The sequence below is a fragment of the Natrix helvetica genome (genome assembly GCF_964273705.1).
Source record: "Natrix helvetica genome assembly, chromosome: 2".
Classification (NCBI taxonomy): domain Eukaryota; kingdom Metazoa; phylum Chordata; class Lepidosauria; order Squamata; family Natricidae; genus Natrix; species Natrix helvetica.
Genome location: NC_138552.1, coordinates 217535725 through 217563106, shown reverse-complemented (window position 1 = coordinate 217563106; position 27382 = coordinate 217535725). Strand labels below are relative to the sequence as shown.

Below are 27382 nucleotides of genomic sequence, written 5' to 3'. Positions count from 1 at the left end.
TCTATATTCTTTCTAAAGTTTTAAAAAAGGGCTTTTTAAATCTGCATTAGAAAGAAAGCCCTAACAGCTTATTTCTCCATTTTCTAAGACATATGTAGAGGAAAGGAAAAACAGATGGGGTTTACCACTGTGAGAGATTTCTGGTAATAATTATTTCCATCTCACACATATTCAGCTGTCAACTCTGATTTATTCTTGAAACGAAGCTGGATTTGGTTGCCAGTGATGTGCTTCGTTTCTATTTCCTACATTATGTATAATTGTGTGTGTGTGTGTGCGTGAAGTGCCATCATCCAATCACCATTCAGTCTATGTACGACCTATAATAATGAAAAAGCCACATTTCTCTTTCATTCTTTTAACCAAAGTGCTTGATTTTGTGGTCTAAATTAGTGCTTCGGTTTAATAGGAGAGCTGGAAAAACCAAAACAACAATTATATTGGGGTCATATACTAAGCTTTCAATTTATTAGCTTAGAGCATATTCCCCCCCCCCCCCCCCACTCTGGGCATAATAAAACTAATATGAATGAAGAATTTCCCCTGCCCTTCCCATCCTCAATCTGGTCTATAAGTAATGGGTTTTTAAGCCATAAACATAAGATATAAAGACATCGCCCTTTAAATAAAACTTGCTCTCCCTTCACTGTCACACGCAAGTGCTCATCTATTTGCTGGAGAAAAAAATCCTATTCCCGCCCCCTTTTACGATATTCTCCCCCCCCCCTTTTTTTTTTTTTTTACTCTATGCAATAGAAATGCAAGCAAGTGGATTATTACACGAACGGTATCCACCAAGGGCAAGGAAATTCCTTTGCAATAAACAATAGCCGGCTCGTCTTCCATGTCTTTGGCCGCCGCCATCGAGCAAGGTCAGTCCCGCTGCGGCAGCAGCTGCGGAGACTAGGAAAAAAACCCACCCCGTCTCTCCCGCCCTTCCTTCTTGCTTGGAGCGCGGCAGCTGCAACGCCAAGCAGGCTGATCCGGCCATTGGCGCTGTTGAACTCAACCTAAAGGAGCCGTCCTTCCGCCTCCTTTCCTTGCTCGGCCGCCGAAATCGCTGTCCATACGTGCCGCGGTGCTGAACTCGACACACTCTGCACCGCGAGGAGCTGTCCAAAGACTCCTGGGTGCTGAAATCGGATTCCTTTCCGACATCTTTCCGGAGAGAAGACTAGACTAGGGGCGTAAGTAGAGCTCTCTCTGGGCCCCACGGCAAACCTCTCAGGTGGTACCCACCACAATGGGAAGCGAGCCTATTCCGGTGCCTAGGCCTTGCATCTCATAAGATACACCGGAGAGAGAAACAGCAGCGGTAGCAGCAGTAGCTGGAAGCGTTCTTGAGGAAAGGCGGAGTGGGGGTGGAGAAGTGGGGAGATCCGTGACAATCAGATCGGGGCTGCAAAAATCTGGGCAACCTTTAGATGTCAGCAAAGAAATGCAGCTTTCTACGTTCCTTTTTGCTGCCATCTAATGGTCGCCCTAATCGGTGAGCGCTGAGGGTTCTTTTTTTTTTTTTTGCCCACTCTCGCCTGCAACCCGCTTTCACCTGCTGTGCGGCCCCCACCCATCGTGCTGCCCCAAGCAAATGCCTGAGCTCCTCTATGGGCAAGCGCTGGCCCTGCAGCGGACCGCAGAAGTTCCCCGGCCCGCCACCCCTGCCTCGACGATATATGCGCCATTGAAAGCAGAGGAGGGCCGCGCGGTGGAATATGGGTCGAAAAGGTGGCGGCAAGAGCAGCGAGAAGCCCGACCGTAGCTTGCCGCTTTCGTGTTGATCGCTTCCATCCTCCCTACTCGGCCGTCTTGGAACACAAAGCAGCCGCAGCTATGGAAGAAGAGCTGAAGTGCCCGGTCTGCGGTTCTCTCTTCCGGGAGCCCATCATCTTGCCCTGCTCGCACAACGTCTGCCTGCCCTGCGCTCGCACCATCGCTGTGCAAACGCCGGAGTCCGAGCAGCATCTGCCCGCCATGCTGCACCCTCGGGGCCCTGCGGCAGCGGCAATGCCAGGCGCTGGAGCTACAAGCGGCCCGGCTTCTCTGGACTACGAGTGCGGCGCCGGCGGAAGCAGCGGGACCGGCGGCGGCGACCATGCCGACAAGGTGAGCTTGCACAGCGAGACGGACAGCGGCTACGGCTCCTACACCCCGAGCCTGAAATCTCCTAACGGGGTACGAGTGTTGCCCTTGGTGCCTCCGCCTCCGGGACTGTCGGCCGCGGCGGCTTTGGCCGGGCCCCGCGGGAGCGGAACCAGCTCCTCGCTCACCTGCCCGCAATGCCATCGCAGCGCTTCCCTGGACCCCCGCGGCCTGCGCGGCTTCCAACGCAACCGCCTCTTGGAGGCCATCGTGCACCGCTACCAGCAGAGCCGGGCCGCCGCTTCGGCTACGGCCAAATGCCAACTGTGCGACCGCAGCCCTCCGGAGGCGGCCGCGGTGCTGTGCGAACAGTGCGAGGTGCTCTACTGCTCGGCTTGCCAGGTCAAATGTCACCCGTCCCGCGGGCCTTTCGCCAAGCACCGCTTGGTTCCTCCCCCCAGCCAGCAGCAGAGCGCCCCTAGCGGCGCGGGTGGGGCGTGCGGCGGAGGAAGCAAAGTCCTGGGCCTTGCCCGCAAGTCTCCAACCTGCGCGGATCATGAGCTGGAGAACTACAGCATGTACTGTGTGACCTGCCGGACCCCCGTCTGTTACCAATGTCTGGAAGAAGGGAAACACTCCAAGCATGATGTGAAAGCCCTGGGAGCCATGTGGAAACAACACAAGGTAAGCCTTGCCCACCAGGGGCTGCCCTGCTTCGCATATGCCAAAGGGGCTTCTGGGTGTTATCCCAGCACCTGCTACATGAGGAGAGGGGTGCGCCTCTTCTAATGGAAGATTATTAATTGTTTAGTTATTAAATTTATATGCCATACTTCTCGCTCTCTTGAGTCACTCTGGGCTACTTCCCAAGGGTGAATAAAACAGACAGCTGAGGCCTAGAGGTGGAGCTCTCGCCTCTCAATCAGGAGGTTGTCAGCTTGATCCTAGATAGAGGCAGATGTAGGGTCTCCTGCTTAGGCAGGGGGTTGGACCAGATGATCTGCAAGGTCCCTTCCAATCTGTTAACCTGTTAAATAATTCTCCCCTAAAACTTTCCTGGGCATTCTTACTGCAGAGAAGAGTCACAATGTTGAGCAGTGGAAGAAAAGGTAAATGTCATAGGCACTGCAAGGAATGTCTCTGAAGAAGTGCAGAGTTTATATCTGATGTCCTTCATGGAAGATTGAAATCGGGATCACTGTTGTATTATGTGCAGCTGCCAGGCCGACTTTAGCACTGGTACTTCTCATTTTAGAAAAAAAATGCTGCCTTTTTATTAAGACGAGAATGATTTACATGATCTGAACAGAAAGCAGATAATTTTACACAACTTTCCTTATCAAGATATTTATACATCGAATGGGCATTTTTAAACACTCCTGTTCTTTTAATGATTAGATGCATGCATAGTTCTTTACAATCTCTATTGTGCTTCTCTTAGCAACAGGTCTTATTCACCTTTTAAAGGAGTGAGTTAATCAGTTTTGAAGATTACTTCAGTATTAATGGCAAAATGAGACTAACAATATATCTTCCCACTTGCCTCAATAACCCCCATTCATCTCCTGTGCCATCTGTCACAAAGGTGGATGGTTTGGCTTTTCTCCCAAGCAAAGTTTTCATAGTAGCTTCAGAGCCACCAATTTCTAGTATAAGAATAGTTCAAGGTGTCCCTTGTGAGCCAATGATTCAGGTCCCTGTGAATATCAGGGATTCTTTGGGATTTTGAGAAGATACATTCTGAGCAAAGCTTTGTGAGAAAGAAGTTTCCAGCCAATCACCCCAGAGATTTTTAAACATTTTGTTTAAAACAACCAGTCGACTAAAACAACCATGATTTTACATGCAAAATGCTATACAAATCAACTTACAGAAATAAAGCTTAAACGATAAACAAAAAATGAATTAAACACCAGTAAAAAGAAAAAAAAACAGCAGCCAATTAAAACTGCCTGTAGCAGACATCTGAATAAAAATGCATTTGCCAGCTCACAGGCACAAAAAAGGGAAAAGCAATCTGGCCTTCCTTAGCAGGTAGCTTCAACGTTTGGAGCAACAATGGAAAAGGTGTGTGTTCAGGTACCTTCTGAAGATACCTCTCTGATGATAGCAGGACTAAGGAATAGGTTCTTCCTCAAAACTCTTAACACGTAAGTGGGCTCCCATATTTGTATGCCAGAACAAGACTTTTCAAATAAACCACTGCCATATGTAGGTCAGAATCTGTTATAGTAAAACAGATTGGTCATTAGTGAATCTTTGTAGAAAGAACCACATGCTCTCCGTATTGGTAACCTTTTTGATGAATGTATCTTGTCTTTTTATGTACACTGAGAGCATATGCACCAAAGACAAATTCCTTGTGTGTCCAATTGCACTTGGCCAATAAAGAATTCTATTCGACTTGGAGAGGAGGAGCCAATGTTGCGACGATATGGACATGTAGTCTCGATGCTCCGAGACCGCAGCCGATACTTTTGCCACTGGGTGGTCCAATGGTACCTAAACCGTCCCGCAGAGACAGTGAACAGGAAGAATATGTCTTGCTGATCTTAGGGACATAACAAAGTCCCTGATCGATCCAAGAGAAGTTCTTCAAGCTGGTGACAAAAAATTCAGCCGTTAGGCTGATGAAGTCAGGGCGGCTCCAAAATGAAAGGATACGGAAAGAGAAAATGTTTCCAGCTGGTGAGGAATTTTTAGCGTTTTAAAAGAGACTGCCTATAAAAAACTTAATTTAAATTTGAGAACAGAAGAAATTAAGCTTTGAATGGTTTTGGACAGTGGGTTATCTTACTTTTTAAATGTTATTTTCATGGATGGAATTTATGCAAGCCTTTTAAACCAAAGGGATTAAGTTTTTTTCTTCTTTTTTCATTATTATTTTTTGCAACCTATGGACTAAAATTCTCCTTCTTCATTACTGCATGTATTTTTCCCTTTTTCTTCTCTATTTCATTCAAGAATTTGACTTTTTTTAACTTTGTTGTTAAAAGACAGTTGTTAAGTGAATGTTGGCCCATTTTATCACCTCTTTTGCCAAATTGTTAAGTGAATCACTGCAGTTGTTAAGTGAATCATGTGGTCGTTAAGCGAATCTGAGTTCTCCCATTGATTTTGCTTGTTAGAAGCCAGCCGGGAAGATTACAGATAGTGATCACATAATCCCAGGATAATACAATTGTCATAAACACTTGCCAGCTCCCCGGCGCCCAAAGGTTGATTACATGACCATGGGAAGGCTGCAACCGTTATAAGTTTGAAATCTGTTCATAAGTCACTTTTTGCAGTGCCATTGTAACTTCAAATGGTCACTAAATGAATGGTTGTAAGCTGAGGACTATTTCTAATCAGTTCCATATGCAAGATGTGTTTTTAAATAGAAGGTGGATCTCTTATCTGAAATCACAAATTACCCAAAATTGAGTTAAGGCAATTGGAAATGATCAATTGCCTATAGTCATGTTCCTTTTATTTTCTATTTGATACTAAAATTGAGGAGCATTTAACCATTTTCAGCAAATGATTTTAGGCTATGACAAGAATTTAAAAAAATGTTATGCATAGATGGAGATTTAAAATAATGTTCATATGTGTTTTTTTATTAAATCCAACTATGCTGTCCTTACTCTTAAGCAGATCTTGAGATTGACTTGAAAACCAATTAAGCCCATTTGTCCTTGCTGGGAAGGAAGATTATTGATTATTCACTTTGTACTTCAATGAAATGTCTTTTATTGCTAAATAATACATACTTTATACAATGTACATCCCCCAGGGGACTGCATCAGTTCCTTTATTTAGAGGTAGGATTGCTTTGACTCTGTATGCCCACACAGATACATGCACGCCATACAGGAGCCTCCTTTTATTGATAAAGTAACATGTCTGGAAAAAAAGGCTATTAACGTGGTCTTTATATGTGCTAACTTTGCTCAAGGGCTTTTTAAAAAACCTGCAGTGCAATAAAAAATGTCTGCATTGACTTCTCAACAGAGCTTGAGTAGTGAGCGAGGGCTCCCATCTCTTCAGTATCTCAAGACAACCCCACAGCTGTTTCCTTGTTTCAGTGTGTGCCTATATGCAGCTGATCTTCCTTCCATTCTATTATACTAGCAATAATTTTCTATTTTTCCTGCAGAAAAATAAAAAAGAAATTTGTATTTTCTCCAATTTCAAAAAGCTACTAAGAGGTTTTTCAGATGAAAGGTGTTCAGTAGCTCAGCTTAATAGGGCGAGGTGAGCCCCCTCATGCAATGATGGCAAACCTTTTGGACTTGGACTGTCAAAAATTTGATTCTGCTGTTGTGTCACTCCTCCCAAACAAAAGAAAATCAATTATCTAGCTCTGCCTCCCCCCAATCAAATTTAGGTTATCCTGAATAGTGGCATATGGCAATGTTTTTATGGCTGCTAGCAGCTCCCTAGAAATTCAGATGCCTTTTCCAGCCTCACAAGGAGGTCATGCATGGCAAGACAAATGTTTTTTTATGAAGCTACAGACATGGGGTACAGCTCTGGGCTTGCATAATTTATTCTAATTAAATACATATTCATTTTGTGATACAGTGGTGATTTTTTTTAAATGCACAACTGTGTGAGCAAAGCATCACTAAAAGCAGAATTTCATCAGTATGCTCTGTAGTATGAATCTAGGAATTAGCAGTGGAAAGTATTCCTTTTGTTCCTTAATTAATGAAAAATAAACATTTCTTTTTAACATACCATAATAATTGATATGGGATGAAAAGGGTTTGGGATGAAAAGCTCATCCTATAAACCAGAAAGCCCTTGCTTCAACTCCCATCTGTCATGGACTCAACAACTATAAATAGCCTACTATTTACAGGTCTAACTTGCCCTCTCCTTCCATAATGCAAGAATAATAATCTTGACCTATTTACAGGGTTATTGTAAAGATTAATGAGCAAATCAACATGGAATACTCTTAATGCTTCAAAGTACAACATTATTATTACCTTGTTATAGGAATGGGTGACTGTTGTCTGTGGAAGACATGCATCTATTAGGTTTGATCATTGGCCATTCTGGCTGAGGTTTATTCTCCTATATTGTAGGAGATGAGAGAGGACCTTCCTTCCTTCCTTCCTTCCTTCCTTCCTTCCTTCCTTCCTTCCTTCCTTCCTTCCTTCCTTCCTTCCTTCCTTCTCTTCCCTTCCCTTCCCTTCCCTTCCCTTCCCCCCTCCCTCCATCCCTTCCTTCCTTCCTACCTACTCAGTTGGAGATCAAATGCCTATTCATTAATAATGTTAGTTATCCCTATAAATACTTACTACCCTGGAATATTATGATGGCAAATGGAATTGGAAGTGGATCAGTATATACTGTACATACAAAGCTAAGACATGGTATTAATGTTTTCAATAGGGTGATCTGTTGATCAAATATTCAATGGTGTGCTAGAGTAAGTAGCATTTGGAAAAAAAGTTTAAATTGCATTTGAAGTAATGGCTGTTAAGAGTAATTTATCACCAAGTGCTTCAATGAAGCAGCATTTCAAATTTTAATGAAATTAAATGTAAGGACTGGATTCACTTGGCACATTCAAAGCTTGCAGTTTTATCTGGGTGCTTTTTGAGCCTGTGGATTTTGAGGAAGTGGACAGAGTCCTCTGTAATGTCAGGTCTGTTACCTTTTGACTAGATCTTTGCCCTACCTGTGTTATCCTTAATACTTTGGGAGGTGACAAAGAGATAAGCAATAATCAATACCTCCTTGTGAGAGGTAGAAGTGTGATGATTTTGAAAGAGGTATTGGTCTGTTGATAATTCCTTCAAGGCTGGCAAACTCAACTCAGAAACTTAGATTTCTGGAATGAAGGTAATTACTAGTAAGGTACAGTAATTGACATTTGAAAACCTGCCAGAGCAATTCTCCAGATCAACGTAGCATAATTGTTGAGTTACTCTGACTCTTTTTCTCATGCTTATCTCCTGTCTCTCCCCTGGATGAAGATATCTTTTCTGTGACGATCCTGTTCTTTCCTCTGTATTCCTAGGGTCTGATAGACATTCAATCACAACCAATAAGGTAGATCAGACTAAGAAACTATTAGTCAGAACTATTTTTACTGTAACATCTGTAGTAACGGAACCTATTGGTACAAGTCTGAATGTTCTTTTCCCCTCCTTCACTGTATATTGTCGTGAATTAGGGAGGGTCTTGTCTGAGCCCTTTCTTCATATTATTTTCTTGACATGGGCTCAAGCCCCTCTTATCTGACTCTTGTCTTTGTAGCAACTCTTCCCTCTGTCTTTCAAGACCATTCACACTGCTCTTTATCTTTCAATATTATTTGTCACAATATCCTTCTTGGGATGCTTGCAAGGATTGAGAATTGGAGGGATGGTTTTGACATCCTCCACTCCTTCCTGAAGAGTGAGGTTTCCAGTTGGTGGATTCTGGGCAAGCAGAATAAAACTATTGGATGCTCAAGTGCGAGGTGCTTCAGGGCTTGTTTCTCTCGTATTTAATTTAATCTTTGGGTAAAGCCATTTATTGGTTTGGGGTAAGATATCATCAATGTGTAGCACTAACCATATAGCAAATGCAATGGAAGTTCTAATTCAGTATATCAGGATCTGGATGGGAAGAAAAGGAATCAGAGTCAACTTTATGCAGACAGAATGATTACTTATTCAGAAACCAAAAGACTTCAGGTTTCTACCAGCCTTGAAATCTAGATAAGATTGTGTTTTTTTTTAAAGAGCAGGCTAACGACTTTCTGATCCTCCTGGACTCACAACTCTTTCTTATGGAGCAAGTTGAGGCTGTGCACAGGAAGGTGTTTGCCCAACTGTAGACTCTTCTGGAGTAGGATGCACTGAAAATAGTAACTCAAAACCTTAACAACCCTTGATTAACTTATAACTCATTCTGCATTGGATTGCCCTTAAATATCACCTGAAAACTCCAGATAGTACAAAATATGACTGCATGTATGGTAACAGAGCTGTCACATTACTGCTTTGTAATATGCTGCTACTGAGCTTCCTTGGCTGTTGTTTCCAATTGCAGTTGGTGGTGCCTGTGATTACGTATAAAGCTTTGCATGACTTGGGTTCTGAGTATCTGTGGAAACACCTGTTCTAGGTAGAATCTGGCTATGTAAGAGCTGCGAACAGAGAGTACCTCCTGGGAATCCCCTGTACAGGGATGTCCAAAGAGAGAGAGCATGAAGACCGCACTAGTTAAACAGGAATAGAATTTCTCTTTTGGAGCTCCCAATTTATGGAATAATTTCCCTTTGAAGGCAAGAGTATTCTGTAGGCTTGAGAAAACCTGGTTAGTCTAGAACAGGGCTGTCAAACTTGTAGACTGTGGGCTGGATGCGTCACGTGCTGGCCACGCCCACACCCGGTTTAGTAAAGGAGGAAAAGGTTCTGATAAATCACTTGATGCTGCCATGACGACGCAAGTTTGACACCCCTGTCTAGAAGGGCCTTGGAGTTCAGGTTAATTAAAAGTGTGGTGCTATAAATAAATGGCAATAGATGATGATGATGATTTTAAAATTACTATTGTACTGTTTTAATCTGTTGATTTTATGATGCTATTCCAAATTATAAACTGTTTACAATTGCCTGCAACTGAAGTTTAATAAAGTTACATCAATCAGTGAACAATAATAGAATAGTTAACCTGAACTTAACAGTGCTTTGCCCAAGCAAATAAATATACTGCAGCTGAATACAGTTGGGTTTCCACCATTAAGTATCAAATCTAATTTTATTTTAATTTACACTGCATGAACTCATCCAAAATCAGTATAAAATGTAGATTTGTCTTCTTTTTGCCTCTGAGAAAAATAGACATAAATTAACCAATTTTGTGATAATAGTGATTATCTTGTGTTTCTGCAAGTATTAATTATCCTTCTACAATATACTTGGAATAGTTTACTATGTTGTCAAGGAACCAAAGACACTCACCAAATCTGGTGTTTCAAATAACTGGATATTAAAATCACATGTGTAAAACTTGCAGCAATTTAAATGCATGGTGCTGTTCTCCATCATTGATACCCTCTCCAAGTTGACTGCAGTGTCTGGGCCATAACTGAAAAGTGCTATACGTTGATTTGGGTGGCACATTTCCTCAGCACTTATGGATTCCATGGGCCTTTGGTAGGAGGTAATAGCAAATATTTATCTACTGTAAGTATATGCTAACAGCAATTCTTTTGCAAATGGATTCTCTTTCTGCCCATAAATATGTTAATTACTTCTTGAACTTAAATTACATTATGAATAATTTAAAGCCACTGAATGAGCAAATGTGTCAAGCCTACTGATGATGTAATATAGCTATGTATAAATAATCAGGAAGTCTGTCATCTAGGTAAAGAAAATTATTTGACTATTCCAGTTTATTAAATTATTGAATCCTAGACCTTTTCCATGGGGACCTGCTCTAAATTGTTGTGTAGTTCAGCAAACTTTGGAATGAAAATATAGACTGAAAATTTAGGATTTGGGATTAAGAGACCAGTGGCTGTTATGCCAGATCAAGGCCTTTTAGACAATGGGAGAATGGCTCCCATTTTCAAGTTCATGTGACTTTTCCAAGAGATCTCTGACTGGTCATAAAAACTACAGAACGGGAATGTTCAAGAGCCAGATATTTCCATCCTTTTCTGAAAAGGCAAGCAAGCTCAGAATTCTCTACTTACAACCTGAATATAAAAGCAGGCGCCTGTTCAGCAATACAGAAGATCGGTTGCAGGAACTGGGTATGTCTAGTTTAATGAAAAGAAGGACTAGGGCAGACATGATAGCAGTGTTACAATATCTCAGAGGCTGCCACAAAGAAGAGGGAGCCAAACTATTCTCTGAAGCACCCGAGGGTAGGACAAGAAGCAATGGGTGGAAACTAATCACCCATTAAGGAGAGAAGCAACTTAGAACTAAGGAGAAATGTCCTGACAGTTGGAACAATTAATCAGTGGAACAACTTGCTTCCAGAAGTTGTGAATGCCCCAACACTGGAAGTTTTTAAGAAGATGTTGGATAACCATTTGTCTGTAGTGGTGTAGGGTTTCCTGCCTAAGCAGGGGGTTGGACTAGAAGACCTCCAACGTCTCTTCCAACTCTGTTATTCTATTCTGTTCTGTTCTGTTCTATTCTATTTATTCTATTCTATTCTATTCTATTCTATTCTATTCTATTCTAATACAGGCAGTTGCTGAAGAAATGACAATAAAAAAGAGAAAGAATGACAGTCACTGAGGTCTAATGGAACTATACAAGAAGAAGGTGTTGTTACCCATTTGATTATCCATGTGATGATGCGCCAATAGAAGTGAAAGTTTCCATTTATTTAATAACCCAATGATTTACGAGAGGTTTTTTTCACAAGAAAACTTTACTTCAGAGTAGGAAGCAGCTTGGCGAGATGTGGTACTGGTGCTTTTGCTTCTGACTCTCCACATTTAATCTACTATAAAACAGCCTGTTTTATAACAACAGTGGGTGCTCTTCAGATTGATGGGCCACCGCACCACCTTGCTGTAACTACAGTAGACCCTTGAGAATTAGAGTGCCAGCATAAGTGCCAAGCAGTAGTCTGTAGAGATTCTCAGTCATCCAGGTCATGGTTGTCCCAAAGGTGCTTTTTCAGGAGGCAACTGGACTTTCTTGTTTTTTCTTTGAAGGTGTTTCACTTCTCATCCAAAAAGCTCTGACAAGATAGTGGGGAATGGAAGGATTTATATTCCTCGCAGCTTCTCTTTCTGTAACAGCTAGAAACCCCACATTGTGACAGCAGCAGAATAACAGGGGGCCTGTAGTACATACAGTACAAAGGCAATCCGTTAATACAATCAACTTCAGTCATGCTATTTACTATGGCTTCCACATTTAACCATAGATTGTGCTTAACAAAAACCTTGGCGAGCTCTTTGTTCTGAAAAAAAGGAGATCTACTTTTTTGAGTAGTATATGCTTCCTGGATGGATACATATGTTCAAGAATGGCAAATGATGAAGGTGGGGTTAAAATTTAATAATTACATAATAATGTAGCAAGCCAAATTGGTTAGTATCCCAACAGCTTTTTACTACTTTATTTAGTAACCACAGTCCAGTGGTGTGTTTCGGCCGGTATGGCCCAGTACCGCCATAGTAGGAGCAGCTGACGGCGTACTGATACAGTGGCTCGTTTGGCCCACCTGCCCGCCCGTGTTCTATACCTTTTTTTAAAGCAACCGGTGAATTGCGCACACGTGCACAGCGTGCAGCACCTGCGTGAGCTCTGACAAGCAGCTGGGTGTCGGAGGGGCAGTGGAGTGCGCATGCGTGCAGACCGCCCATGCACGAACAGGAGGCTCAGCCCCGTGAACAGGGGGAAATTGGTAGCAATGGGGAGAGGAGCCCCCACTGCCACAGTCCATAGATAGGGATGGCCATTTGTTCATGCTTCTCTCTGAAGAGACCTCCGGGTGGCTTCTGAGAGCTGGTTGTTGGTCTTATCTTGTAAAGAAGTTATTATAGAAATGACAGTGCCTTTATTTGACTATTTTTCTAAAATAGCCTTGGAAAGCCAGCCTCAACAGTCCCATGTCCTGTAAACTATAGTCAACAACCAGATCAGAAAGAGATCAATAATACTCTGTTGCAGCTGTTACCCCCAGGATAACAAATGAACCCTTATCTGAGAAGGAATAGCAGAATTGATGCTTATTCAAGGAATCGATAGAACTCCTGTTTTTGCATGGGCTCCTTTATTGACAGATTTAGGCACAAGTGGTTAAGGAAATTCTCTGAAAAATAAGCCAGCCCTGCTACAATCATTGCTCGAATGCAGGTGTGGACAACCTCAGTGGCATTTACAACTTCACCACTTAGTTTCAGAGGAAATCTTTCAGTGTATTCTGAAAGAGTTGGTGGGCTGCAGAGAATATTGGTGATAATTTTTAAAAGTGTAGCTAAATATTTATCTTGGCTGTTTGCCAAGATACTTGGATTCTTCTGTGGTAAGAGATAGCCTGCATATTTAAAAGAGTGTAGTGTGTGTGTGTTCATGTTTGTTTGGCCTTGACAACCCTTATATTTAACCATGAGATCATCATGCCCCCAACCTCACCAGCATTCTTCCTTGTTCCCACATTGTTGCCTTAATCTCCTCCTAACCCATGAGGGAGACAACTAAAAGCACCATTAGCTGCACTGGCATGAAAGTAAAACTTTCCTCCTTACAGTATTCCAACACCAAAGGCAATATATAAAATATGTTATGCTTTGCAATAATTTCCTTGAAGGACCAATTCTGGGTGTCTTCAGAAATGCATTTTGGGAGAATTGGGAGGGAAGAGAAAGATGGGTCTTTTTCCCCCCTGTTCCTTAGCTAGATATGACATTTCTCTCCCAGCCCACCTGTCTGTAAAGCAGAGGTGATATTCAGCCAATTCTCTCTGGTTCAGACGAACCGGTAGCGGCGGCTGCAGGAGGCTCCACCCACCCGCCCTGATGTAATGCATGAGTACTGCGCATGCACAGACGAGGCGCGTAAGAGGAAAGCGCAGGTTTACATTTGCAAACCGATAGGGAAGGTAAGTGAATCCCACCGCTACTTTAGAGGCGCAGATAAAGATGTTAACGAGATGAAAATTAGGATACTCCCTTCCACCCCCAAATCTTCTAAATGCCCCTGAGATAAAGGAAAACCAGACAATCATGATAAATGCCAGAATAGGTGCCAGTTACTCCAATGTACCGAGTCGGAGCTTCCAGGAACTCTGCAAATGAAGCAAGGTAAACGATGTTTTGATACAAGGGGCGGTGCTTTGTCAGAAGAAATTTAGCATACACTATATCTCAAAGTCTCTGCACTTATATTCATTTCTAAATTATTCAAACTGGAAAAAAATACAAATCATTCAAAGTGGCTTCAACGAAACCATGGCAACCTTTGTTCTTTGCAGATGAAACCCCCTCTTTAGTTTGGCAAATTGTATCTGGGTAATAATAACTCACTTCATTCAGCAGGCTGTTTGGGAAGCTTCTTTTAAAACTGTTTTGTGGGTCTTAGGAAGACTAACCTATGAGTTTACAGCAAAATAACCAGACCTTCCCTGATTGGTGGCTAGTCTCAGGGTTTGAAGTAAGGAAGCTTATTAACATTCTAATATTAGGTGAGGCTTCTGGCTGTGATATTGAAATGTAATGTTGATTTGTGTGTTCCTGACTTGGCCTCACTTTTTCATATATAGATCAATCTGATAATATTATACCCTAGTATTGGGGAGTGGAATTAATTCTCCCAATTTTCAGAAAAGGGGAAAGGGTTGAGCCTGTCAGCTATTGACCTATGAGTTTCCTTACCATTTTCAGTAGCATTTAGCATTTAGAATGGAAATTACAAGAATGGCTAGTGAGCGAAAACTATTCTAGGCCAGGAACAGGTGGGCTTCAGATCTGTTCATTCCATATTAAATTACATTCATGCCATTTGAAAAATACATTGAAGGCACATTTTCCATTATGTGGTCTTTAAATCAATATTTGGTTTAATTTTGGGGGCCCTTGTATGGGAAAAACAGGGATTGTGTTATTGATTGGCAGTTGCTGTTGTTTATTCAGAAATCGTATAACTATTCCAAAACACCTGAGGGCAGGATAAGAAGCAATGAGTGGAAACTAATCAAGGAGAGAAGCAATTTAGAACTAAGGATAAATTTCCTGACAGTCAGAACTATTAATCAGTGGAACAACTTGCCTCCAGAGGTTGTGAATGCTCCAACACTGAAAGTTTTTAAGAAGAGATTGGACAACTATTTGTCTGAAATGGTGTAGGGCAGTGATGGTTAACCTTTTTGGTGCCAAGTGCCCAAAGCATGCACCTGGAACCCCAAAATGCAATGTGAGCACCCCCCGCACATGTACCCCCGCCCTCACCCATTTTTGGCTTCCAGGTTGGTGCAGGAAGCCTTCCAGGCCCAAAACAGGGCACGAGGGGGGCCTTGTGTGGCACCCCCATGCCCTGTTTTGGCTTCCAGTTTGGTGTAAGCAGCTTTCCAGGCTCAAAACTGGGGGGGAGGACCCGCCCAAACCCCAAAATGCAATGCGAGCACCCCCTTGTACATGCATCCCCCACATGCTCCCTGCCCCCCCCCCAACATGCATGGCAGAGACCCAAAGACCAGCTGCCTGGTGCAAGGCGCACCTGCATGCTTGGTGGAGCTGGGTTGGGGTGACGGTTGGTGTGCCCACAGAGAGGGCTCTGTGTGCCACCTGTGGCACATGTGCCATAGGTTTGCCATCATGGGTGTAGGGTATCCTGCCTAATCAGGGGGTTGGACTAGAAGTCCTCCAAGGTCCCTTCCAATTCTGTTGTTCTGTTCTGTTCTGTTTTATTCTATTCTATAGGGTTTGCAAAGCAGTATATCAGTAAATACATAAAGGGAATGCTGCTTTTTATTAATTTATTTGATTTCCTACCTTTTCTCCAGAAGCTTGAGGGGGCATGCACAGTTTTGCTTTCTCCCATTTTATCCCACAAAAAGCCGATGAGATATATCGGACAGAGAGAACAAGTAGCTGAAATTATTCACTGAGCTTCCATGGCTGAAGGTGGACTTGAATCTTGGTCTCCAGGATCCCAGTTGAACACCCAGTCTTCATCCCCCCCATCTGCCTTTTAAGTAAAATCTCAATCTTTTTATGTACAATTACCAGGGCTTGTAATAGAAAGGCAGGCAGGAAGGCATGAATAGTGGTAGCTAATTTCATCTTTTATTCCTTCCAGGCACAACTGTCCCAGGCTTTGAACGGCATTTCAGACAAAGCAAAGGAAGCAAAAGAATTTTTGGTGCAACTGAAAAATATTTTACAGCAGATACAGGTAATGTAGATAGAGTTTGAGCTTTTATGTACATTGTTTTGAGTGGCCATAACAAAACTGTACAATGGCAAGTCTACTGGGCAATTTTTTGTGTAATTGCAGAGGTGTGGTGAGGAGGCTAAACCAAGTCAATAAAAGATCAGTACAGTCCAATCCAACACTTGGAATCACAGATCATAATGGGGAATTTACCTTTACCTTTACCTTTATTTTCGATTTTTATACCGCCCCCTCTCCCCAGAGGGACTGGGGGGGGGGTGTACAGTCAAATAAAACAGATAAAATGGAATACAAACATACAAACATAAAAACATAGAAGAGGAGGCAATACGACACTGTACAAGGTAAAGCAGATAAAAACAGTATATCAACAATCCTAAAAAGTACCCAATTAAAATTACCCAGTTAAAATATATCTGCCAGGAGGTATAATAAGGTTATGAATGGTCCAGGCCGGCTAAACGGAACAGGTGAGTCTTCAGTTTTCGTCGAAAGGAGAGAAAGTCGGTGGTGGTTCTGATATCGGGGGGGAGGTCATTCCAGAGGGTTGGGCCCATCACAGAGAAGGCTCTACTCCTAGGTGCCGCCCGTTGGCACTGCTTAGTGGACGGCACCCGGAGGAGTCCCTCCCTGTGAGAGCGAATCGGTCACAGGGAAGTGTGTGATAGGATGCGATCCCGCAAGTACCTAGGTCCTGAGCCATGGAGCGCTTTAAAGATGGTGATTAACACCTTGAAACGCACCCCAAAGACCACAGGCAGCCAGTGCAGCTCGCGCAGGAGCGGTGTTACGTGGGAGTACCTAGTACCCCCCAAAATAGCCCGCGCGGCTTCACATATGCGTTGAACAGAAGGGGCGAGAGGACCGACCCCTGAGGCACCCCACAAGTGAGTGGCCTCAGAGTCGACCTCTGCCCCCCTGCCAACACACATTGCGTCCGGCCGGAGAGGTAGGAGCCGAACCACCGCAAAACGGTGCCTCCAACTCCCATCCCCCCCAGCCGGCGCAATAGGATACCATGGTCGATGGTATCAAAAGCCGCCGAGAGATCTAATAGGACCAGGATAGAGGAACAACCCCTATCTCTGGCCCTCCAGAGATCATCGACCAACACGACCAAGGCCGTCTCCGTACTGTGTCCGGGCCGGAAGCCGGACTGGCGTGGGTCTAGATATTCGGATTCCTCAAGGTGTTGTGGAAACTGCTGTGCCACCACATTCTCTACAACCTTCGCTAAAAAGGGAAGGTTGGAGACTGGACGATAATTAGCTAGCTCCATCGGGTCAAGAGAAGGCCTCTTGAGTAAGGGCCTCACCACCGCCTCTTTCAAGGCGGCAGGAAAGAACCCCTCGCTCAAAGAGGCGTTCACCAGGCCCAGTAGCCAGCCTCGTGTCACTTCCCAGGATGCCAGTACCAACCAGGAGGGACACGGGTCCATTAAACGTGGTCGGTCGCAGCCGTCCACGCAACCTATCCAAATCCTCGGGGGCAACAGACGCAAACTCCTCCCAGAGTGGTCTCACAAGACTCACTGTTGGCGGCTCCTCTGGTCCACTGAAGGGGGCCCATCCGCCCCGGATCTGAGCGATTTTGTCCTGCAGATATTCCCCAAACTCCTCTGCTCTGCCCTGTAAAGGGGCTTCCCGCGTCCTCTGTGATAAGAGAGAGCGGGTCACCCGAAACAGGGTGGCAGGGCGGTTATCGGCGGACGCAATAAGAGTGGCACAATGTCTGCGTTTGGCCCCTCTTAATGCCACAAGGTAAGTCCGTAAATAGGCTCTTACTTGTGTTCGGTCAGATTCGGAGCGTGAGGACCTCCACCTGCCCTCTAGGCATCTCCTATGGCGCTTCATCACCCTCAGGTCCTCGGTAAACCAAGGAGCCCGGGTGGGTCGTCGCCGCAGGAGAGGCCGCAAAGGCGCAACTCGGTCCAGGGCCCCAGCGGCCGCCCTATTCCAGGCGGCCACTAGGTTCTCGGAGCGAGAGCGGGTCAGGGCTACAGGGAATGGCCCAAGCTCCGTCTGGAACCTATCCGGTTCCATCAGGCGCCTGGGGCGGTACCAACTTGGACAGTTTGGTTCCGCCTCCTCGCGTTGGGGGGTAGCGCCAGGGAAGTCCAGCTGGAGACATGAGTGATCTGACCATGACAGGGGAGTAATGGTTACATCCCCTCTTCCCAGATCACTCGTCCACTGTTCAGATACAAAAACAAGGTCCAGAGTGTGGCCACCTTCGTGTGTGGGGCCCTGAATTAATTGGGTCAGGTCCATGGCTGTCATGGAAGCCATGAACTCCCGAGCTACCTCGGATGCTTCCCCCATCGACGGCAAGTTGAAATCCCCCATAACCACAAGCTTGGGGGTCTCAACTGCCGTCTCTGAGATCAGCTCGAGGAGCTCGGGCATGGCTGCTGACGTATAGCGAGGAGCCAAGTATACAATCAGCAAGCCCCACTGCCTCCCTGGGCCCCATTTCACACCAAGGGACTAACATCCGGGTATCTGAGGAACAGTGAACTCCCTCGGCTCTAGACATTCCCGTATAACTACCGCCACCCCACCACCCTTACCCAGGGCTCGAGGCTGATGGAATGCACGGAAACCCGGTGGGCACATTTCCACAAGGGGTAAACCACCCTCGTGGCCCAACCAGGTCTCCGTTATCCCTGCAAGGTCCAGCTCCCCCTCTGAGATCAACTCATTAATGAGGGGGGCCTTGTTGGTCACGGACCTTGCATTGCAGAGCATCAGCCTCAGGCCCTGGCTCTGTAGTTCCTGACCACCTAGGTTGCAGGGGTTGGTACAAACGACCGGGTGTAACCAACAACCGCGGTCTCCCAACCGACGCTGTGGTCTTCTCCTGTCCTCGCATCCCCTCCTCCCCGCGACCGATGTAATAAGGCAACCCTCTATTGGAACATTCTTTCCCCTCCCCCCCCTCCACCACACTCACTTCCCTCCTGGACTCACCTGTTCGCCTGGCACTGGCCCTCCTCCTGGACAGATTTCCCTCCCCTCCTACCCCAAAACCCTCCCTGGAGCCCCCTAAAAAGGATAAAAAACATTTAGTTAAAAACCCCCTAAGTCTCCGTTTTTTCCACCTCTCGGGGTCTATAAACCCATCATCAAGGCGGGCCCTTGCAAGCGTCAAGGGCCATGCCTGCGAGAGGGGGGTCTCCCGCAGGCGGAGCAGGTCAAGCCTCGTATAAATAATCTTCAAAATCTTAAAAACACGATGGGGTCAAGGTGTTATAGATGGTAAGTGGTCAGTCATAGAAAAAAGGGGGGGGGAAAGAGTTCTTAGATGTCCAAATGGTGGTCTGGGTGGAGGAGAGATGGTCCAAAGGGTAGATGATCCTAGGTGGTCCTAGGTGGGTGGGAGTTCATGGAGAGAGTTTAAAGAAGGTAATCTGGAGTTCTTAAGGAATGGAGTTCCCGACTGGGAGGGGGCCGATGTTCTTGGGGGGGCAGATGGTCTTGGCCTAGACCTCCCTGTGGCCTACCCATAGCCCTAATATAGGGCTTCCGGTGACCTCCGGTGTTCCAGGCCGCCCCCAACCGCCCCCAGCCTCCATTCCAGTCTTACTCTCTCATGACTCCCACCTCAGATCCAGATGTTGGTGGGACTCACCCAATGTCCTAATGATGTTACTGGCATCCATGACAGCTCTTTCAGCGGCTGCTGTTGGAGCCAGCCTCTCTCCTTCCAGTGTCCTTCCAACTCCTTCATTTCCTCTCTCTCCTTTTTTTTCCTCACTCTCCTTCCAATCTCTTCTTCTCTCCTCCAAACCTCTCAGCTCACCAGCTCACTCCTTCCAATCCTCTCAGTTCACCTGTTCACCAGTCTCTTTCCTTCCAGCCTCACAATTCCTCCTCCTTCTAGCCGCTCTCTTCAAAACGCTCCAAAACGCTCCAAAACGCTCCAAACGCTGCCGCTGTCGCTGACACACACGCCGCCATTTCCGTTGCCGGTTTCTCTCCCCCATTCCGCATATCATCTGCTCTCTATCCTTCCCTCCGGTCTTCTGACCCACCCTGGCGGACCCAAATGGGTCGAAAATGGGCCAGGGAGGTCATGCTGTCTGACTCTTGACCCTCGGATGGAAATGAGGGTCGGATACAACCTTTTCGCCCATCACTGAGCTCCTTGGTATTCCGGAGCTTCAGGAGGCGACCGCCATCGCCGGAAGCTCCTTCAGCCCCTTCCTCAACCCACTGGTTTTTCACAGTGGTCTTCAGATTAATTTGCTCGGAGGGAGAATCTTCATTATTTCTCTTTTATTCAGCAATCTTGCTTCTTCCCTACTTTCAGGCAGCACGTTCAGTTATGCAAGACATTGGCATTAAGTGTACCTATGTCAGCTTGTATATTAGAGAGAGAGAAATGAATATGTATGAGCGGTAATATGGTGTGAGAATATACAGACATGTTTGTGTCTAATTGAACACGATTGTAAAGCCTGCAGCTTTATGGTATTTTCCACTCAAAGCCTTCACTGCCTTACTAGTCTGGAACCCATGCACCAACTCAAAGCCTTCACTGCCTTACTAGTCTGGAACCCATGCACCAACAATCCACAATATCCTGTATGAATTCCATTCAGATGAACAGGATCTCTGCATTATCATGGATGTGATTCCAACAACTGAGCTTCTCAATCAGGAGCAGGATTTGGACAGGAAAAATAAGGGAGATGGACAGTTAAGAAATGGAAGGAAGGAAGGAAGGAAGGAAGGAAGGAAGGAAGGAAGGAAGGAAGGAAGGAAGGAAGGAAGGAAGGAAGGAAGGAAGAAACAATCCTGATTAATAACACCGAAGAATTTATACAAACATCACCCTAACAAAGCATGGAGGATGTTAAAATTTTAATGATTCCAAAGTAGGAAAGGATATTTTTATCTTCTCCAAAATCATCCTCTTAGTAGTATATTTACAGACATTTTATAGCAATAGGAAACTAGTTTCAGGACACTAATTAGTTATTAAAAATAACTGTATGCTTCCAAAGTGTTTAGAAAAGAGTAGAAAAATAACTGTTGGTTACACACACTAGTTCTGGTGTTCTCAGAATATAAAGGTAAATGTTGTCCTACATCTTTTTTTAGGAAAATGGCTTGGATTATGAAGCTTGTCTGGTTGCTCAGTGTGATGCTTTAGTTGATGCTTTGACTCGCCAAAAGGCCAAATTGCTCACAAAAGTTACCAAAGAGCGTGAGCACAAGCTAAAGGTGAGTGAAAACTTTATTCATACCTGCTGAATAGAGGAACCTGATCATTTTTTAAAACCATGTTCTTGAATGTGTAGTTCTAAAGCTTTACGTTAATTATTCAGCATTATTACTGAAGTTTATAAGAAAAAAAGGATACAAGGGCATGCAAAAAATCATTTGTAATCCTAGGTCCCAATTTGCCGTATTCAATCTATACACGTGAAGCCACAAGTCACACACCTCTGAGATTCAAATAACTCAGCCATAAATATAAATGGATCCTGAACCCTTTTAGAATCTTCCCATGCAAGCTGAATTTGCCTTATATGCCATTGGCCTCCCTAATATCAGAACCTATGTAGAGCCTATAGTTTAAAAAGATGATATCAATATGTTTGAATCAATCTGAAGTGAACCTGGCTGAAGCCATCTTGTGCTGCCTCACAGTTGCCATGAGGCCAGAGAGGGCAAGGGAAGCGGGCGGGGGGGAGTAGATAGTGCAGCTAACAGTCAAAATAAAAAGTTTTCCTGTGGGAACCAAGGTCATCGTTAACGGGTGGCTGGTGAAGGAGGAGAGGAGCCTGCCAACTATATTTATTGGACAATGTCACTGATGACACTGGGGAGACGAGGAGGTTTGCTTCCTTTAATTAGGTGAAAACCGGGTGGAACCTTTAGAGTTGGTTTTCACTGGCTGTGCCTATATGATGTATCCAATGAACATTTACTTTGAGAAAACTACCTGCCTCAGAGTTCTGCTTTCAATGGGTGCATTACTCGAAACGCTGACAATTTGTCTAAGCAAATATTATTCCGTGAAATTATTTTCTCTTCTGCTAGCGTTTTGAAAAATATTTCCTCAGTTCAGTGAATGCTGGAGAGATCAACAGGCATTTTGTCAGGGTTTGTTGCAGAAATCACATCCAGAAAGCACACACAGATAACTGATCCAGCAGGATTCATTAACTTCTTTATATACATAATAACACATGAGTAAATGTACAAAGCAATAGTGCATCCTCCAACATGGTAGTAGTTACAGGCAGATGAGTGATTGGTTTCAGTTCAGAGTTCAGAGCTTAATACAGAAAAAGACCCACCCAGGCTCCTAGCTGTCTCAGCTCCCAAGCAGCCTTCTTTGGCTGATCTGTTACCAGGTCTCTGCCAGATTATGAATATTCTGACACATTTTCCCTCCATAGGTTGTATGGGACCAGATAAACCACTGCACTCTGAAACTGCGACAGTCAACAGGACTTATGGAATATTGCCTAGAAGTAATCAAAGAAAATGATCCTTCCGGTTTCTTACAGGTAAGTTATCATTTGTCTTAGGGATAAATGACCAACCTCTTATAAAGGATTCTAGTCTGAAAGTGATAAATGCTGTCATACCAGCCTCATATATTTTCATGTTGCTTATTCCAACCAGTTCGGTGACAAAGATGGCGAAAGATGGATTCTTGTAAGCCTCATTTAAAATTGATTATATGATGACATATTAGCGTTGACTATGCATTCCACTTTCAGAAGCTAGCTGAAAATATTTGCTACTTGATTTAAAAGTCTTCAAGGGATGCCTGTGGCTCAGTGGCTAGGACTCTGAGCTTGTCAATCAGAAAGGTCGGCAGTTCGGCGGTTCAAATCCCGAGCGCCACGTAACTGAGTGAGCTCCCATTTCTTGTCCCAGCTTCTGCCAACCTAGCAGTTCAAAAGGATGTAAAAATGCAAGTAGAAAAATAGGGACCATCTTTGGTGGGAAGGTAACAGCATTCTGTGGGCCTTCGCCATTTAGTCTCTGAAAATTGACTCACCTGCCTCAGGGGGCTCATTCCTTGAGTGGTTAGGATCACAAACCCTTGCCTTCCAGTAGATGAACTGGTTCTTCAATAGCTTTGTCTAGTCTGCAAAAAAGTGTTGTTCTTTCAGATTTCAGATGCTTTAATCAAACGTGTTCAAGTATCTCAGGAGCAGTGGGTCAAAGGAGCCCTGGAACCAAAAGTATCTGCCGAATTCGATCTAACATTGGATAGTGAACCGTTGCTGCAGTCAATCCATCAGCTGGACTTCATTCAGATGAAATGTAGGGGTGAGATTTTGTAGGCTGATTTTCCTTCCCTTTTGTATGGGATTGCAAAGAATGGCTGTGAAAGGGAGAGTTGTATAGACCAAGAGCTTGGGCTCAGTTCTCTAGATGAAAGTCACTTTTATTTAGAGGCTGAATAATTTCCATTTCTCTTTCTGTGATTCTAAGAAGCACAAGTAACAATCTCAATCAATGCTGGATATGTTAGCTAATGTTTGATACCTTTCTATTTCCTGGTAGAAAGCATCAATTAGGAACTAATATATTTCTTAAAAGTAAAAAACTGCTAACTAAGATAATTTTCTCAAAAGCTTTCCTTTGTAGAAAAGCATATCAAATACAACAGTAAATACCAACCAATTACATATGAAGACCATCATGTTTACTCATGTTCTTAGGCAGCTTCTAGGTGTTTTGGGTAACAAATCCCCTAATCTCTTGGCAAGGACCAAGCAGTTTTGGAATTGATAGATGTAGACTCCAAAACATCTACTTATGATATAAGAGCCCATTTTCTGAACTGTGATGTTTTTCTATCTTTTGTGCTTTAGTTGTACAAGAGTTTTCTGAACAGACAGTTGATAAGCTCTCGTTGGATCAATGTGAAAATAACTTTAACCACCAGAAATGGACTGGCAGTTTTTCTGCTCATTTTTCTTTTTGTGGGTCTGTTTGCAGCTGGGAAAACAGCAGGAAACTAGCACATTTCCTGAATTCTCAGCCTTCTCAGACCTGGCTCTTAAAATGTCAGTAATCTGAAAAAAAATGCTTGATGTTTTCAATATCTGCTTTCTGTTACGTACAGCTATGGACAACTGTGCAATTAAAAATATACATCTGTTAGTTGCAGAGTTGTTCATAGCTTTATAGAAGGTTCCAAGAATATTAACAAAGGATGAGGTATATGATAAAGATTAAAATTGCCTTGGCACTGAGAAATGTAGGTGAATAGGAAAAGTAGAAAGTTTGCTAATAATATAGAGCAGTTTCAGCCTTAAATAAAATTAAATCTCAGGCCAAAATTGAAGAAAAGCCATTTGCATGTGTGCTTAAGAACAACTCTTATGATCTAAGAATCATCATCATCCACTCCTATTCCAACAATACTATGTGACATAGATTATATGGAACAGCAATTAGAAGCCTCGGAAATTAATGTGCTTACAATGATTTACTAAAAATGATGTTAAATGTGTTATTGTTCTTTTTTCCCCTTTCCCTTTTTAAAAACTTAATAGCTACTGCAGGGAACCTGATACAGGGAAAAGGGAAATTCGTTAAAGTTTAGTGCACAGGGAGAAGAATTTTAATATGAGTTCATAGAGAGATTACCTGACGTGATGGGCCCATAGGATAAAATAAGAGATTTCGAGTTTTTAGCAGTTCATAGCACCTTTGCAATTTTCAAGAAGCTTTAAAAATGCAACCAAGCAATGGAACTTTTGCAGAAAGAAGCTTTCCCTCCCAGCAGTTGCTCCGTGGATTTTGCAAATGACCAAACAAAGGCCCTCCTCACCCATAGAAAATATGGAGGAAAGTACAGGAAGCCCCTTCTGAGCACTGCAACTGCTGTACAAGGCCTTGATACGGCACAGAGTGCCAATCACATTGCTTCTGCATCCTGACTAGGTGAATTACATTGGGCTGCATTGCAGAGCAGCTTCTCAAGAAATACAACTCCCATTCCCAGGCCCATTAAATCCACTGACAGGTTGACTACTTAAAGAACAGCACTGAACGTAAACCAAAACTATTGTCTAGCTCAGTGTTTCTCAACCTTGACAATTTTTAGATGTGTGGATGTCACCTCCCAGTATTCCTCAGCGAATTGAAATCCACATACCTTAATGTTGTCAAGAAACACTGAGCTAGCTGAGTTGTCATATGCCGAGATGACTTTTGCAAGATGGCACAATGGTGACTTTCTCAATGTTTGATCGCTCAACTCTTTCCACATTAGTTTAAGGGGAATTTTGAGGTATTCGTGATGAGATTGCAGGTGTCAGGATTGCCATTCCAGACTGCAAGTTGGGTAGTCTAAGAGGGTCAGTTATGCTTTTCTTGTGACGTGAATGTTGTGTGGCTCACTATATGCCCAGCCCGAAAGGTAAGGGCAGAGTTGCACTAATCTGTGCTCAGTTCCTCTTTCAGTACCCCCAGTGCCACTCCTGCAGCTGGAGAAATGCTGTACTCGAAACAACAGTGTGACACTTGCCTGGCGGATGCCGCCCTTTAGCCACAACCCAGTGGAGGGATACATCTTGGAGCTTGATGATGGAGATGGTGGCCAGTTTCGAGTGAGTTTTTGTTCCTCTTATATTTATGTTTGGTTTTCTTGGACAAATGCTGGTGTGCTTGCCCTATGATGGGCAAGCTTAGTATCAGAAGTGGGAGCCCAATGCTTCTTCCTTTTTGCAGTCAAGGGAGATCCAAACAAGATCTGAAGGGAAGAAGGGAGGATTCTAAATTAAAGGGTCCCCTCTGAAGGTCTTAGCCAATGCAACTGCTATGGTTTTTGTGCATCTTGCTGGAGCCTTTTCATTTCCCCCCCTACATGTCTATACTTTGACAGTCCTTACTGGATCTAGCCAGACACCAATGAATCTCTCTTCTTAGAAAATAATTGCTTTAAAAAATAATGAAATCATACTCTTTAAGCCTTTTCTAATTATGCATAGCTTTTTATCATCATTTCTTCTTCACTGTGTCTCACAGTTATAAATTGTCCAAAAGCAATTGACGGTCTTTTGATGGACATTTGTATCTTTTGTTGTTGTTGTTTTAGGAAGTATATGTGGGCAAGGAAACCTTGTGTACAATTGATGGTCTTCATTTCAATAGTACCTACAATGCAAGAGTGAAAGCCTTTAATTCATCTGGAGTAGGCCCTTATAGCAAGACGGTTGTTTTACAAACTTCTGATGGTGAGTCTTTTAAAAAAATAGATACTTTCCCTTCCTAAAATTTCTTTATATTTGGAATCAGTTGAACTTTAAGAAAACTGTATTTCCTACAAAAGTAGTTTTGAGTTTTTAGATCAGACTTCTGAAATTGAATGAGGAATAAATATCTGAATCATTTAACACAAACTCTCTTTAACATACAGTATATATGCTTCCTTCTTGTACAGCGACCTATACAATTAGGATATACTAGATTTTCCAGATTTTGTTGGTTTCTAGAATATTTCAGGATCAAAAGCAATTCCTTTCCTCATAACTTTTAACTTTTGAGAGGACTCCCTTTCAGATAGAATTCAGATCCATCTGAACAGGCTTGATTCATTTTGGGATAATGTATATATATCATAATGCACCAGTGGTTTTTGGCACTTTCCATGGCAGAATCTGTCAAGTCTTGAAAACATTTCAGAATATGCTAGGTTTTCTGATGGATTCTGAGTAGATAGACAGACAGAAGACAGATTATAGATAGATGGATGGATGGATGGATGGATGGATGAATAGATGGAAGGATGGATGGATGGATGGAAGGATGGATGGAAGGCAGGCAGGCAGGCAGGCATTCTACAAGAATTGCAGATGTTTTTGAAGTTAATTAATATGACTGATAATAATGATCCTCATTGCGCTTCAGTGTATCTTAAGTTCCTACCTCCATTTTATTCAGGTGAGGAATTGCAGAATTTAATTGTCTTTCAACTCACTTCAAGGAAATTATTTTCTATAACGTCTTATAACATATGCATGCGAATTTAAGCTTCAGTTCCATATAATTAAACTTAAAATTAATATTGATTAATGATACTTAACCTTTATGAGTCATAAAACATTTCTCTCTCTTCTTTTCTTTCTTACATTAACATTGCCAGATTGGATTAGGAGGGGGAAAAATTTGTTCTCCAAGATCCTTTCTTTAAAAGTCTACAGAAAATATTAGATTTTTGTAACAGGCCTACCCACAGATAAAGAAGTATATTTAAAACCAATGTGCCAATTTGATAAAAGAAATAATTTATGTCTATATTCTTAGTAGGGGTAAATTGGCACTGTGTAAGATAATGTTTGGTCTCCACACATAAACATTTCTATGTATTATTTACAGTATCTTGCACATCTCGATTTGATGAGAATCACACTAAAATATTAACGGCTGTATCCATAATTCATTTTTTTCATTAGGTGTGTA

General features: G+C 43.4%; 1 protein-coding gene across 4 annotated transcripts in view; it reads left to right on the top strand.

Annotated features, from left to right (window-relative positions):
- The first annotated feature begins 1656 nt into the window (after nt 1-1656).
- Nucleotides 1657-27382, top strand: part of TRIM67 (tripartite motif containing 67) — an 88867-nt gene continuing 63141 nt past the window's right edge. The window contains exons 1-7 of one of the 4 annotated variants that reach the window (XM_081941783.1): nt 1657-2763; nt 15843-15938; nt 21044-21166; nt 22351-22461; nt 23077-23236; nt 25373-25530; nt 26019-26157. In XM_081941783.1, coding sequence (XP_081797909.1) covers nt 1831-2763; nt 15843-15938; nt 21044-21166; nt 22351-22461; nt 23077-23236; nt 25373-25530; nt 26019-26157 — 1720 coding nt within the window. In that variant the 5' untranslated portion in view covers nt 1657-1830. The remainder of the gene's footprint in view (nt 2764-15842; nt 15939-21043; nt 21167-22350; nt 22462-23076; nt 23237-25372; nt 25531-26018; nt 26158-27382) is intronic. The other 3 variants (XM_081941782.1, XM_081941780.1, XM_081941781.1) reach the window with 3 other exon arrangements.